Source organism: Tachysurus vachellii, chromosome 12 (assembly GCF_030014155.1).
Source record: "Tachysurus vachellii isolate PV-2020 chromosome 12, HZAU_Pvac_v1, whole genome shotgun sequence".
NCBI classification, from domain to species: domain Eukaryota; kingdom Metazoa; phylum Chordata; class Actinopteri; order Siluriformes; family Bagridae; genus Tachysurus; species Tachysurus vachellii.
In genome coordinates, this window is record NC_083471.1 from 23,126,753 (window position 1) to 23,140,461 (window position 13,709).

The window sequence follows — 13,709 nt, forward strand, 5'->3', positions numbered from 1 at the left end:
CTGGAGACACAGCACAGGCAGGTGATTGGTTGAAAGACGGCTGGCGTAGATCTGATTGGTTGCCAAGGCAGCGGCAGGTCATGGCGTCAATGGCGTTTTTATTTTTTTTTCCTCTTCTCAACACGTTCGCTGCGGTTGGTATCAAAACAAACGTCCAGAAATAAACCCGAGTCAGTTGTGTGAATGCGCGCAGACACCAATCGAGCATCGTAGTTATGCGAGAGGAATTATAATACAATTAAAACCAGCGTTTTGTTTGTTTTGTTTTGAATGAACCGACGTGCACGTGCAGTGTAAATAACAACAATTCGGTTCCATTATTTTTTAGAGATAAAGAGTTTTTAGTTTTTTAACGGGCTATGAATAAGTTATGCCTCCGTTTGGTTGCAGTGTTTCATGGAAATCCGGGCTTAGTGCTCAGTGGTGCATGTTTACGCAGAATGAAAAACACTGCTGGTTTTAATGCAAGTTCGAGTGGAGCTCGTTATTGACAAAACACGTCGTTTATCCATCGTGTAAAAATCCGCAGAGGGAAGAAATATGAATAAACACTGAAGAAAAGGAAAAAAAAAAAAAAAAAACATCCGTCAGTGGGACATCAGTGCTGCTGAATGAGAAAAAAAACCCTCCACTTCCTGCAACAAAAAGGTACAATATATTTGCATTAAACATTAAATCTACATTAAAATTTAAATATTGCATTAAATATTAACCTGCAGTAGGCTAATAAACACATCTCTTTTTGCATATGATCTGTTATAATGTCTACAAGTGCATGAGTGAAGGTCACACACTGTTTACATGAGTATTATTTAATATTATTAAGTTTATAATGCATGCATCTATCTATCTATCTATCTATCTATCTATCTATCTATCTATCTATCTATCTATCTATCAACGCTATGGTTCATTGGAATAAGAGAAAGTGTGTTACTGAAGGGAGACGCAGAGTGAAAACAAATGACATCATACCTCAGAGCTTCCTTATATAGCTGATCATCACTGATCAGCCTTGCTACTGTGTAAGTAATAAATAAAAGGAAGCTGTTTATGATTTATTTCTCAATCATAAATGACATCCTACACGAATGATGATATAATGTAAAGCTCTTTGACATTTAGGCAGCCTTTTCATTCCCAACCAGAATATTCTACACTTTTAGTGACCGTCATTTATTTTTAGACCATCGTCCTTTCAGTTATTATTTATTAGGCATAGCAGATGCTCTTTGACGCATAAGGATGATGGGGCCATTATGCATGGATGAATGGATTTCGGAAACACCTTGCTGTTTATTCAGCATCGTGACCGTTCATCGGCAGCCTGTAGCAATCAGAAGTGACAGTCAGAGTTGTGTTTAGTGTTAAAGATCAATATTTGAATATTTATAAGATGGAGCAAGGTTGTCTTGGACGCTACACATACGAAAACAAAGTGCCAGAAGCTTACAGGTACATTTTGTTCTTCAAGCCTCAAACAATGCAACTGTATCCTCAGAAGTGGAACACTGGAGGTGCTGTTATGTTGTAAATTTAATTCACTTTTACAGTAAATGGATACAAGGTGTACTGTTCATAGCCAGGTATTTGTTAATTGATTGTATGGTTTCTGTTTGAAAGTGTATGCCTTGTTTGAATTACTGATGCAGACTTTTGTACTATTTATAACATGGTAATTATGCGAGCATTCATCTTTTATTTGGAGATAAATAGAATATCTGTCTATCTGTCTATCTATATATGTCTGTCTGTTTATCTGTCTATCTGTCTGTCTCTATCTATCTATCTATCTGTCTGTCTGTCTATCTATCTATGTGTCTATCTAGACAGAATCATAATCAGATTTATTGGCCAAGTGTGTTGACGGTTCCAGCAGTTTGTGACTCTCAAAGGTACAGACATAAATAACACTATACTATACAAGAAAACCATACAAGAAGACAGACTATCTGTCTGTCTGTCTATCTATCTGTCTATATATCTGTCTGTCTGTCTATCTATCTGTCTATATATCTGTCTGTCTGTCTATCTATCTGTCTATATATCTGTCTGTCTGTCTATCTATCTGTCTATATATCTGTCTGTCTGTCTATCTATCTGTCTATATATCTGTCTGTCTGTCTATCTATCTGTGTTTTCTAGCCATTTCAATTCTTTTTTTTAGTTTACCTTTCAAGCTTTCCTTTTTTTTTCCTTTTAAAGAAGGTCATGAATGCAAAACAGTGTGATCAGGGATGCTGATTTCATGTAGAACAATAAGGGGAAATCTAACAACGATTTAAAAACGTGTCTGTATTTTACCTTGACAACAGAATATCACATTTGTTCCAAAATCATTTTTAATTCCATGACTTTCCCACAGGTTTGTAAACTAGCATGTTTAAAACCCATAACGTACAAGGCATACGGAAGAAACCTAGAAACTGGACTATTTATCGATCTATCAACGTCGTTCAGCGTCAATGTTACATTTCTGTTTAATAGATAAACGCCACCTTGCACCGTGTTTTTATTTACACATCCGGGTTCTTCTGCCCTGCGCGGCCCCGCCCCCTCGCTTGTCACTGGACACCGTATGCGTCAATCATTTTTACGGTCCCGCCTCCTGGTGACGTCGTGGGCACAAAGCAGCTAGTCTATCACAAACACAAAGAGAGCAACAAAGCAGTGACATGAATACAGCAGCTGATACACAACACGGCTCAGGATTCAACCAAACTGAGGCCAGACAATCACACAACAGCAGCAAGCGTCAGTGTGCTGTGGGAGAAAACAAATCAGATCCAAATCAACAGTTTAGTTTTTATGCCAGAGCTTTTCACTGAGGACATCCAAGGAGGTGGTGAGTGAAGAGTTTCTATACGTTTTCGATTCAGATCAGCATACTGTTGTTGTTTTTTTTTTTAACAGCAGTTGATTTTGATCGGTCTATGAGTGAATGTTGCTGCAATGACAACAACCTTCCTTGTCGGTTTGCTCTGAGAGAAGAGGAAGTGTGAGCTGTGTGTGAATGTGGAGCACAGGACAAAAACAACACAAAACGTGGGATCATGTACAGAAACACACATCCAGAGCTGAGAAGTGTTGCTCTGCTCTTCCTCCTGTTCATGGTTAAACCAGCCCTTTGTTTTGCATCCTCGTGCTCACTGGAGCTTCTCCTTTGTTACCCCTAAAAGGTGTTTTCTGCTGACATCCTATTTTCTGTCACCGTTTCATTCCGTTTACGTTTGCTTTAAACACGTTGTCACGCGTGTAACTGTTGTTGTTATTATTATTATTATTATTATTATACGCACATGCAAACCAATGAAGACAAAGATGAAGGTTACAGAGAGGAAGTTTGTGCTGAAAAAGTAACAGGAAAACAAATGAGGACTCGGATTGTTGTTGTTGTACTGTACAACCTATTCTATGCCTTTGGCAAAGAAGATATTCCTTTTTTTTTTTATACTTAAACACTCATAATCCGACTGATTAAGCTTTTATCCCTGAGCACGCTTCCTCGAGTTGGTGATTCTGTCAGAGTCGATTCTCATCTCACAGGCATTGAGACTGAAGCCTGACAGTCGAGTCGACTCTGTAAAAGGGATTCGATTCTTGCTCAGAGAAAAAAAGTATTATTTAGTAGTCTATACAATACAAACACCATCAGGATGGTACTTTAATTTGTAAAAACGGTGTCGAATTTCGAACCCGGCATCAACCATAAACAGTGAAGAAGTGACGGTTTAATAAATAAAACCATTTGGCCTTTTAAAATTAACTTGCCTTGTTATTTAAATCATCACAAAACATCACGAACGCTCCAGTGGCACGTTTTGGTTATTTAATCGACATATTGATTCATCAATACGTCGTACTGTATATGGAATAAATTGACTCTTGAAACCGACTCCTTGGAACACCTGAAACCGGAGTCGGAATCGAATCCCTCCAAAATCCGGAGTCGAATCCTGGAGATTTGGAGGTTAGCGCGCGCGCGCACTCCGTGAACGCTCTTTGTTCCTCTAACGGACGGTGGTGACGTGTTTAACTCTCAGCTAGACGATTTTAACGACGTCCTTTTCGTCTAAAAAGCAAAAAAAAAAAAAAGTTGACACCAAACGTGACCGAATCACGGAGCCGCACAAACCATATGACTATCGTTCACACACTAACACACATCCTTTCATATCGATTCACGTTCCTGGCTCAATGTACTTGTGCTCGTAAGCTCACTTCTGTACCGTGGCGTCAGTTTCATCGTCTTTTCACGGTGTTTGTTTTTGTTTACGTTTACGTTTTCTTCCACTTCTCGTGGCACGCGCGAGTTCGCGCGCTCGCTCGGTCCAGGTCCTCGCGCGCGCGTGCGCATGTTTTTCTGCACGGCAGTAGCCAGACTTCCTGTTCTGCTCCGGAAGCGCCTTTGTTATTCTTTTGCACGGTGTTATTGGAGCCGTCCATTAGCGCAGAGCTGTAACATTTTCCTGTTATTTATTTATTTATTTTTCATTCTCTGCCAGGACGAGAGCCATGAATGGAATTATTCAACCCACATCATGTAATATTTTAGGAATTTGGCTTCCCAGGTCAGCCAGTTTACACCAACAATCAGAACATGAGCATCTTGCCAAGGCAAACAAGTTAAGAGAAGCTGACTCACAGCTATAAAAGGAAACGGGCAACAGGCCGTGATCGCTGCGTTCTAGCTCTCCTCTGAGGGAAAGGAGCGAATACATGTTTTAAAATGTCACCAATGGTCTCTCGTTCAATCCTTCGCCTGTTCTGTTACTCTTCACGACTGTTCTCAAAACGATAAGACGAAGGACTCCGTGTCGTAACGACCGAAAATCCGTCAAATAGTTTTAACAGAACGAATGACATCATACAGATCAATTTATTTCTTATAGATAGAACAAGTCTTCGGGTTACGGCACCACATGCAAACGTGGCAGGCGAATAATAGGGAACGAATCACAAAGGAAAGGTTATGGATGGAATAACTTGTTTAGTTAGGGTTAGAACATAGAAACGCCTGAGTGCGACAAACAATGCTGATCAGATGATCAGCGCTGATGGGAACAGCGCTGATCAGTGAGTAATTCTCGGGAACATCAACTCGTTCAAGCACAACCCGGTCATGCTAAACGCTTTAAAAAGGATTTAAAACATTGGTATCACCTGTATGCCAACTGGAAGCACAGCATGTCTCATAAGGTGATTTATAACAAACATGAAACATGATAGTTTGCAGGGTTCCTATGTCTTATTAACACCAAGGTGTCTCATTCTAACTGACCTTTAATGCATCACCTGTTGAAGCTTTGGATGCAGGTGGTCGGTGTTCGGGTTGTGTATTTATTATGAATAAAGCCGATCGTCCCTCTGCGTTACCGGGAGGATCGGCTCGGTCTCCTCGGCGCGTTAGACTGGTCGCTTCCTCTGTAACGTGTCTAAACAAGGATTTGAGTTAGAGGATAAAACATGTGGCATTTGCTAGAGGGCGAAAACGTATTCAAACATACCGTTCGAGGAAAAAGTAGCATTTTTCATTGATGTTTTGATTCAAAGTACTGTAGGTAGTTTCACAGCTAACAATCCATAAATGCATGAATGTGTTACCAATTTATTTTAAATACTTAATATATTGTATGTGTGCCTGTGGGGAAGATTAGCCTTTAACCCTGTAGTCCTTTTGAGTGATCAATAATGTTGTTTTTTTTTTTTTTTTTCTGCTCTCTCTCTCTCTCTCCCTCTCTTGTTTTTCTTCCAAGGTTGTTTTTTTTCTCCCGTGGTGTTTGTGTGGAGCGTGCCACACACCCACTCCACAACAACGACGGCTTTTGCTTGCATCTTCCAGTGTTTCTTCTGTCAGCAAGTTCAGCAGAGCTGCAACTCATCCAGCGCCAGCGCAGACGAGCCCAGCGAGGAGAACCACGACTGTGAGATGGTGAAGATGACCAAGTCGAAAACCTTCCAGGCCTACCTGCCCAACTGCCACCGCACATACAGCTGCATCCACTGCCGAGCACACCTGGCCAACCATGATGAGCTCATCTCAAAGGTGAGCAAACGGGTTTTGGTAGACATGCACGTACACCATGCGCATCTTTATAAACATGTAAAAACACTCAATGGCACTATTTCTAGGCTTACTACAACATAACATGCCTGGCAGAAGTTCTGAACACGTGTACATTTTAAGTATTTGAAGAGGAATCTCCAACCATAAAAACGATTCAATAAACAAAAAAAAACCTTTTACTTTTTTTAGACAAGTTAGTAAACACTAGACAGCGACATCAGAATCTATTTACTTTATAAATGCAGTTCAGTATTAAGCATTTTATAGCCATTTACTGGCCTATTTATCTGTATGACATAAAGGGTTTGCCAACAATACATAGTGCTCTACATGCTCACTAAAGCATTATTTTTGCACTAAACATTAATTACATCAGCATGAGGATTAAAATATTGGCACCCCTTGCTTTCTTTGGATCGCTCTTTAATCAGGCTGTGTCACAGTCAGACAAGCGAGCTCTTCCAAGCACACGTACTGCATCATACTGGACGCCAACTTGCGAATTTCGAGCATCTTTTGCGTTGATCGATTTGGTAGCCGCATAATAGTATCATATTAATCAACACCTTGTGGGCAACACTAGATGTAATACAGTATAATGCCACTATATTCTCTAGGCAATACACAGCACTAATCTACTGTACTGACTCCATACAATCTCTATAATAGGTTCTGAGGGTAATCCACCCCACCGGGTTTCGTTGTTTGTAATAAACACACATCAAAGCAACCGTTCTACATCCTGTCTTTTTGCTGATTAGGACCTCGAGTTCATCAGCGCTGGAAACACCTAAGCCGATAATGCTGCAGGCGGACATGATTGCAATCCCAGCATGCATCGTGCCAGACGCTCCTCTAAGAGTAGCTTGAATGGGTCTCTTTGATGGGATTTGTTCGCTTGCTTGTTCCTAGGCTGTCTTGTTTCTAGCTGTTCTTCATTTCAGCAGACGATACGACGATGTACGCTTTGTTTACGGTCACGAAAAAAAGATCACTTGTTAGTTCTACTGCGCCGCAAATTTCTCGCATTTTAGAACGGAACAAATCAAGAGTGAAAGTACTACAGAGTTTGCAAAGCGGTTTCCTGTTTCCGCAGTCAGGCTATTGCACATATTTTGACCTTAAGAACTTGAGGAAACAGTTCCTCAGCTACTGTAAGTCGCAATTCTGAAACTGCTGAACACGCAGTAAACATTTTTGTCCAGCTGAACTTGTATTTCCAGTCTGTTATTAAAGAACGGAATGAAGTTATGTCACCATCCTTGGCTAATTTGTTTCGAGATACCTTGGGGTTGAGACTATTTTTAAACCCAGTCACATAACCCGAGCACACCGCGGTCTGCTCGACCCAAACAATCGTAGCCCCACCCAAAGCAAAAAGCCTGAATGTAAATCTGTACTAACATCTCTTATGACAAGAACAGTGTTAAGAACAAGTTAAGTCTGCATAAAGCTATACAAACCATATGCAAGTGAGGTAAATCCACCCAGGGCAACATTAGCTCCACTATAAACATCACGCTTCATGCTAAATCAGCTGGTATTTAGCGCCAATAGATGCATGTTGACATTCTGGTTATGCAAAGCACACCCAGCTCCACTGAACTCAATAAGCTTCCATTTAACAACTACATCACCAGAAAGGATCTTTTATTGAGTGAAATGGACTCGGTGTGAAGGTATAAAGGACGGAACTGCGAGCGTTAAAGGAGGAATGAGACTGGCCTTTGATAGAGTTTATGCTTGCAGTACTCGCAGTTATTTTTTTGAATTAAAGCACTGTATAAAAAACCTTTTGTTTGAAAAGTGCTTGAATCAAAAAACATTTAGAATGCAATCTATTATTATAAAATGTTTTCTATTTGATTTGTGATTTATTTAAATTCGATCTCTAAATTTGTCGAAAGCACACTCAGCGGTGCCGTTGTTTACGATTTAGTCGTAACATTGACATTATATTTATTATCACCGCAACATGGGAGACACCTTATTTTCGCCTAAAGCAACAGTCCGATCCGACGCAATAATGTCTGCGTGCGAGAAAAAGCACTTCTCTGAATTTAGTTTTCTTTAATGTCTGTAAAGTGAACTGCAGTTTCTATGGAAACGCTGATAAGCTCCTCCTTGGAAAAATAAGTTTTTCCAAGGTGTCTTTGGAAATACAAGATTATCGTACATCTAGAAAAATTAGCTCATTGTTCGTTAGCTCATATTAGTGGGTGATAAGTAAGATAAAACTCAAAGTGTCCCAGCGAAACCAAACGATCAGGTCAGATGTATTCGTTTTGACTGGAACTTTATGTAGGACGATCGGTTGAGGAAATAATGTCCAAGTCTCCGAGGTCAGTCTATAAACCAGGACCAGTTCAGTCAAATGAGGAGGTGGGTCTTGACCTCAGAGGAATCCTCCAGTCAGCATTTCTGTCTAAACTAATGCAGTAACACTTTCAGCCCTCGAGAAGCTTTACAAACTCCACTTGCTCTACGTGGAAATGTAATTATAGCACAGGGTTCTCTTGTCTTCTCTCTCTCTCTCTCTCTCTCTCTCTCTCTCTCTCTCTCTCTCTCTCTCTCTCTTTCTAATCCATTAGCTGATTACGTCTCTACTTTGGGAAGATGATATTGTGAGCCCTGCACATTTATATCTAGTTTGTGCCTAAAACTCTATTCAGGTTAAAGAGCTCCCAGGTATTGATGAATGTACTGTTTTCTATAATCAGAATGTAAGCAGACACCAAGAAGATTGAGTTAAACAGTTCTCTTTAAACAAACAGCATAAACAGACAGGCATCTAAAAGCAAGCAATCTCAAACCCGAAGGAATTGAAATCTCAAGACTATCCGCTCTAATCCCACCGGTCACAGCTGTCACAGCCGTGCTAGTTTTTATTGGTACGATTGGTACAAAACCCAAGAAAATCTGTTCCTCTATCTGGCTAGCTAGCTCAGTAGACTATAGAATTTAATCATTATTTAAGTGTATCAGTGTCGATAGTTCACGTGTTTATTTTTTTTAAATTTTTTTATTTAAAGCGGCGGTTTGTAATATTTAGAGCCCTCTACTAAACACTAAGCTCTTCCATCACTCACTCAATTGAAACTTGTGCTTCTTCAGTAGCTTTTTAAAAAATAAACACAAACTAGCTGTGTTTAGTCTATGGAGTGGAAACGGACCGTTTTCTCCGGAAAGTTGTCTTTGGAAATACAGCCTTACGACGCGTCTAGAAACATCTGCAGCTTTAACCAACTTTGCATATTCCTTGCCATCTACTCATCGACGCCGACACGATGCAACGCTTTTTGGACCAAGGACGACTGCCAAGAATCGGAGCAGCATTCAAAAGAGGATTAGCTATCCTTAGTGTAGCCAAAGAAAACGTGGGATCTCATGGCGGATTTCTGGAGAGGCGTCCATTGTGAAATGTCTGCGCTCAGGCATCATCAGGCAGGAGCCTTCTAACCTCGCCGTCTCTCAGACAGAGCATGGAGGGATGGAGCTGTCTCCTGGGTGTCTTTTTTTTTTATGAGTAGATTTAGTGATGTACGAGGACAAATCTCTTGTAATACAGATGGAAATGTGTTCAGTTGGGAGGTTTGAACAGCATTTGCAAGCTATTTGGCGCATGGTTTTAAAGACGGAATTTAATGTTTTTTTTATTCTCCTGGCTGGCTGTGGTTTTATTTTGATCGAGTCAAGCTAGCTAACTAGCTTCATGCAATGTTTACTTAGTGCTAGGATCACATGGGAAGCATTACGTCAGGTAAGTGAAATGTTACATAACAGGGGTGACCAGTCTTATCTGGAAAGAGCCATTGCGGGTGCAGGTACTCATTCAAATCAAGCAGGAGCCACACCTGGTTAATCAGCTGATCTTAGCTAATAATAGACTCAGGTGTGTCTTCTGCTTGGATTTAATGGAAACCTGCACCCACACCAGCCCTTTGCAGATAAGAACGGACACCTGTTATATAATAAAGGCTACCATAAGCTCCGCCCCCTTTTCACTCAGAGATCCTGCTACGTGAGGAAGAAATTACACCGTGTTCCTAAGCGGTTTGCGAGGTTATGGAAATCAGTCGACACCGATGCGAAAGCCTGAGCCTCTCTCTTTCAAGGGTGAAGATTGACCTGTTATTATGCAGCCGTTTGTTTAGAGCTACCTCGAGAAAATCCTGTTACTGGAAAGCCGCTCTCTCGTCTTTCTGCTCCATTGCTCTTAACAGATTATTCACCTCTATTTATGTGCTGGAGGCTTGTACCTCTAAACTGCACCCGCAATCAGACTCTTGATTGAAAAGCCCCAGGACAAACCCATCATTGACTGCAGGTCCTCTGAGGACCAGGTGCCTGTGATAGAAACAGTAAATGACCCACTTGTGCCGATTTCGACAACGCAAATGGATCTCAGGTTACTTCAGCGCCAGGAGCCGGGGGAGAGACCGACTGGTTTGAGTTTTCTGTTCCCAGAGACGTGCTGAGGCTGGAGGAAAAACAAAAAAGAATGAGCCGATTGTGCAGCAACAAGCCAACCTCAACCGGGCAAAGACTCCATCATCATCATCATCATCATCGTCATCGTCATCGTGATTTTGTCAGATGTCCCGAAATCTCAGAATGAATTTCATCTTTTTGATCTTGCCTGACAGTTTAGGGACAAAAAAAAAAAACTCACTAAGAATCTAGGGCTTGTTTGACTTTAGGAAAATATCCTGACTTGTGTTTCTGTTTAAAGGCTTTTGAAGCGCTCGTAGCACGCATTACTCTCTAAATACATCACAGAGGTGGCATACTTACTTCAAACCGCAATCATTCTACAGTGGAAGTCCCGCAGTGAATCAGCTCTCCGCATCTGTGCCTCTTTTGTGCTGCAAGCTAATGATTACCTTTTAAACACACTTCAGTTAAACACAAACAGCATCACACTGAAGGAAAAAGGTTATCCTTTATCCTTATGTATTCGGGTTAACCAGCTCGAGCACCGATCACCTCCGCACGTACCACATGTACACCTGGTCCAGGAAGTCAGCGATCGTCTTTTTCCCCCTCGTGATTTTCGTAGCTCATTTTCTGTGGGAAAGACAGTTGGGGGTTTTTTACACCTGGTCACTTCATGCGTTTTCTGTGATCAGATAGCTATCCGATCATAAAAAACAGACCAGGTCTAAATGCCCTCCGAAACGTTTTCGAGACGGATATAAATCCGATGGTTCAAACCCCTTCAGGAGGTGGTCTGGGACGCGTTTCACATGAAACTGGACAGGTGTAAATGAATGTGGTTGTTCAAGCCACATACGTCAGCTCTATACTCCTCCCAAACGGAAGTACGTCACTCGCAGGTGATCTTTCACCCAGGCGTCTCGTCGGGTCTTAAAATGCGCTGCTGCCGCCAGCGAAAATGCAGCAAACAGTAAATGCTGTAGCATTTTTTGTAGCATAACCGTCATAACCAGTTTTTTTGTCTTCTTTTTGATTGCATTCTGAAAACCGCAAACACCAAAGTGTGTTCCATTTCAATTACCCCGGAAATGAGGTCAAATATATTTGCGTTTTGGGCAGGAGCAGAAAGATCGGATCGATATCCGGTTCGCCGAGACGCGTTTATGTGACCTAATGTAAATGGAACAGTTTTAACAAATCAGATAGCTATCGGATCAGAGAAAACACATGAAGTGACCAGGTGTAAAAAGGCCCTTAGTCATGCTCTATGTTTTTGCTCTAGCAACAGTTGTCAATCTTGTTAGAAACCTGGCAGCCAGAAAGTGCCCTGCAATCATGTCTTCCAGTGCCAGCTTGGCAGGGAAATGGAAATATCATATTGCAGAACATTACTCGAGGAGGTAAGATGTTTAGTTATACTGATACTGATTTTATAATAGACTGGGGAAAAAAATTGGAGCCATATTTATAACGATCATCCTTACAATAACACAGAGTTCGAAAATCTACAGTTTCTATAGTAACAACGTGTTCATGGCAGACACTCTGCATTAACGGGTTAAAAAACAATTATGAGTGATCTTCTATATGGTAAAGTTTTCTAAGGATGTTTACTTGACATTTACAGAAGGAGTCTCCAGTGTCAGCGCTTTAACAGGTAAAGCTGTAATCTTCAGGACAAGAGTTTATACTTTAGTGGTTTCTCCGTCACATTGTAAATGAGACGAATGTGTGAACCCACATGTAAAGAATAAAACCCTCGGCCTCACAGAGGACATATTTAAGATGAAGCTGATTATTTTAGACTAACAGTCGGTCCTGAAGTGTCCTGATATCACCGGAGGACATCACATTGTGGTTCTATTTAATGCTGAGTGCTTGCAAAACAAGTTACTGCCTGTAATCACTTGCACTAGAGCAGCTGCAAACAATTGTTTTCTCTCTCTCTCTCGCTGTCTCTCTCTCTCTCTCTCTCTCTCACTCCCCTGACTCTGTCTCTCTCTCTCTCGCTGTCTCTCTCTCTCTCTCTCACTCCCCTGACTCTCTGTCTCTCTCACTCCCCTGACTCTCTGTCTCTCTCTCTCTGTCTCTCTCACTCCCCTGACTCTCTCTCTCTCTCTCTCTCTCTCTCTGTATCTCTCTCTCTCTCTCTCTCTCTGTATCTCTCTCTGTCTCTCTCTCTCTCTCTGTCTCTCTCTTAAACCTAACAAACAAAACTGAAACATGTCATTGTACAGATAAAGAAAATGCAATATCCTGCATTATTTTTTTTGTCAGTTGTAACTGACGCTGGAGACGACTTCCTCTTCTGCTTATTATTATTATTATTATTATTATTATTATTATTATTATTATTAGAGTGTATATAAAGGACACATAATGTATGAATGTAGTCCAAACACAAAAAAATTAAGTAAAGATTGTTCATGCTCAATAATTCATTGACCTTTTAATGAGAAAAAGTGGAATAAAATTGCACAAACACATTTAAATGTCCACTGACATAGCAGTAAACACCGATGTGATGTTGTCTGTGATGCTAATAAAAGTGCATCGTGACATCCGATCAATATCATGTTTCTTCAGTCTTCCAGCGGTAAAGTCTACAAACACAACAGTGAGACGTTCGTGCAGACGTCACACCTCGAAGCAGTCGTACAGTTTCTACCAGGGCAGAAATAACACCTCCTCTGTACACTTCCTTGTACATTTCGATCCTTAGATTTTAAAAGGTAAAATGTGACCTGGTATTGAATAGTAAAGAAGTGGTGTGTGTGTAATGCCTTTGGCTAAAGTTTGATCACATGCTTTTCATGTAACTCTTGCACGGTTGATTTGCACAAGACTTGTTTTTTATTAAATAATAATTCACACAGAAATTCTGCTTCTTGTCACATTAAAGTGAAATATTGTGTTCTTCTGAAGAAAGCGATTGACTCGATCGCTTTCTTTATAACATATGCACTTCTTACTGAAACAGTGTGCAGTTGTGTGTGTGTGTGTGTGTGTGTAAAAGAGAGAGAGACGTGTTCAGGCAGAGTGAAGGAGTGGCTAGCTTCATTAATGTTCGTTAAGCCTGCAGGACTTTCTCCAGGTCATCAGCAGCGGAAAAAGTAAAGCTGATTCTCAGCCTGTGTCCCAACACAGACGTCAACTGTCTCGCAAAATCGTTCAGGCTTACAGCTCCGTGCACTGACACCTAGAG

General features: G+C 40.9%; 1 protein-coding gene across 2 annotated transcripts in view; it reads left to right on the forward strand.

Annotated features, from left to right (window-relative positions):
- The first annotated feature begins 80 nt into the window (after window positions 1-80).
- Window positions 81-13,709, forward strand: part of ypel1 (yippee-like 1) — a 23,382-nt gene continuing 9,753 nt past the window's right edge. The window contains exons 1-2 of one of the 2 annotated variants that reach the window (XM_060882823.1): window positions 81-648; window positions 5,757-6,046. In XM_060882823.1, the coding sequence (XP_060738806.1) occupies window positions 612-648; window positions 5,757-6,046 (327 nt within the window). In that variant the 5' untranslated portion in view covers window positions 81-611. Of the gene's footprint in view, window positions 649-2,618; window positions 2,846-5,756; window positions 6,047-13,709 lie in introns of those variants that run through there. The other variant, XM_060882822.1, reaches the window with a different exon arrangement.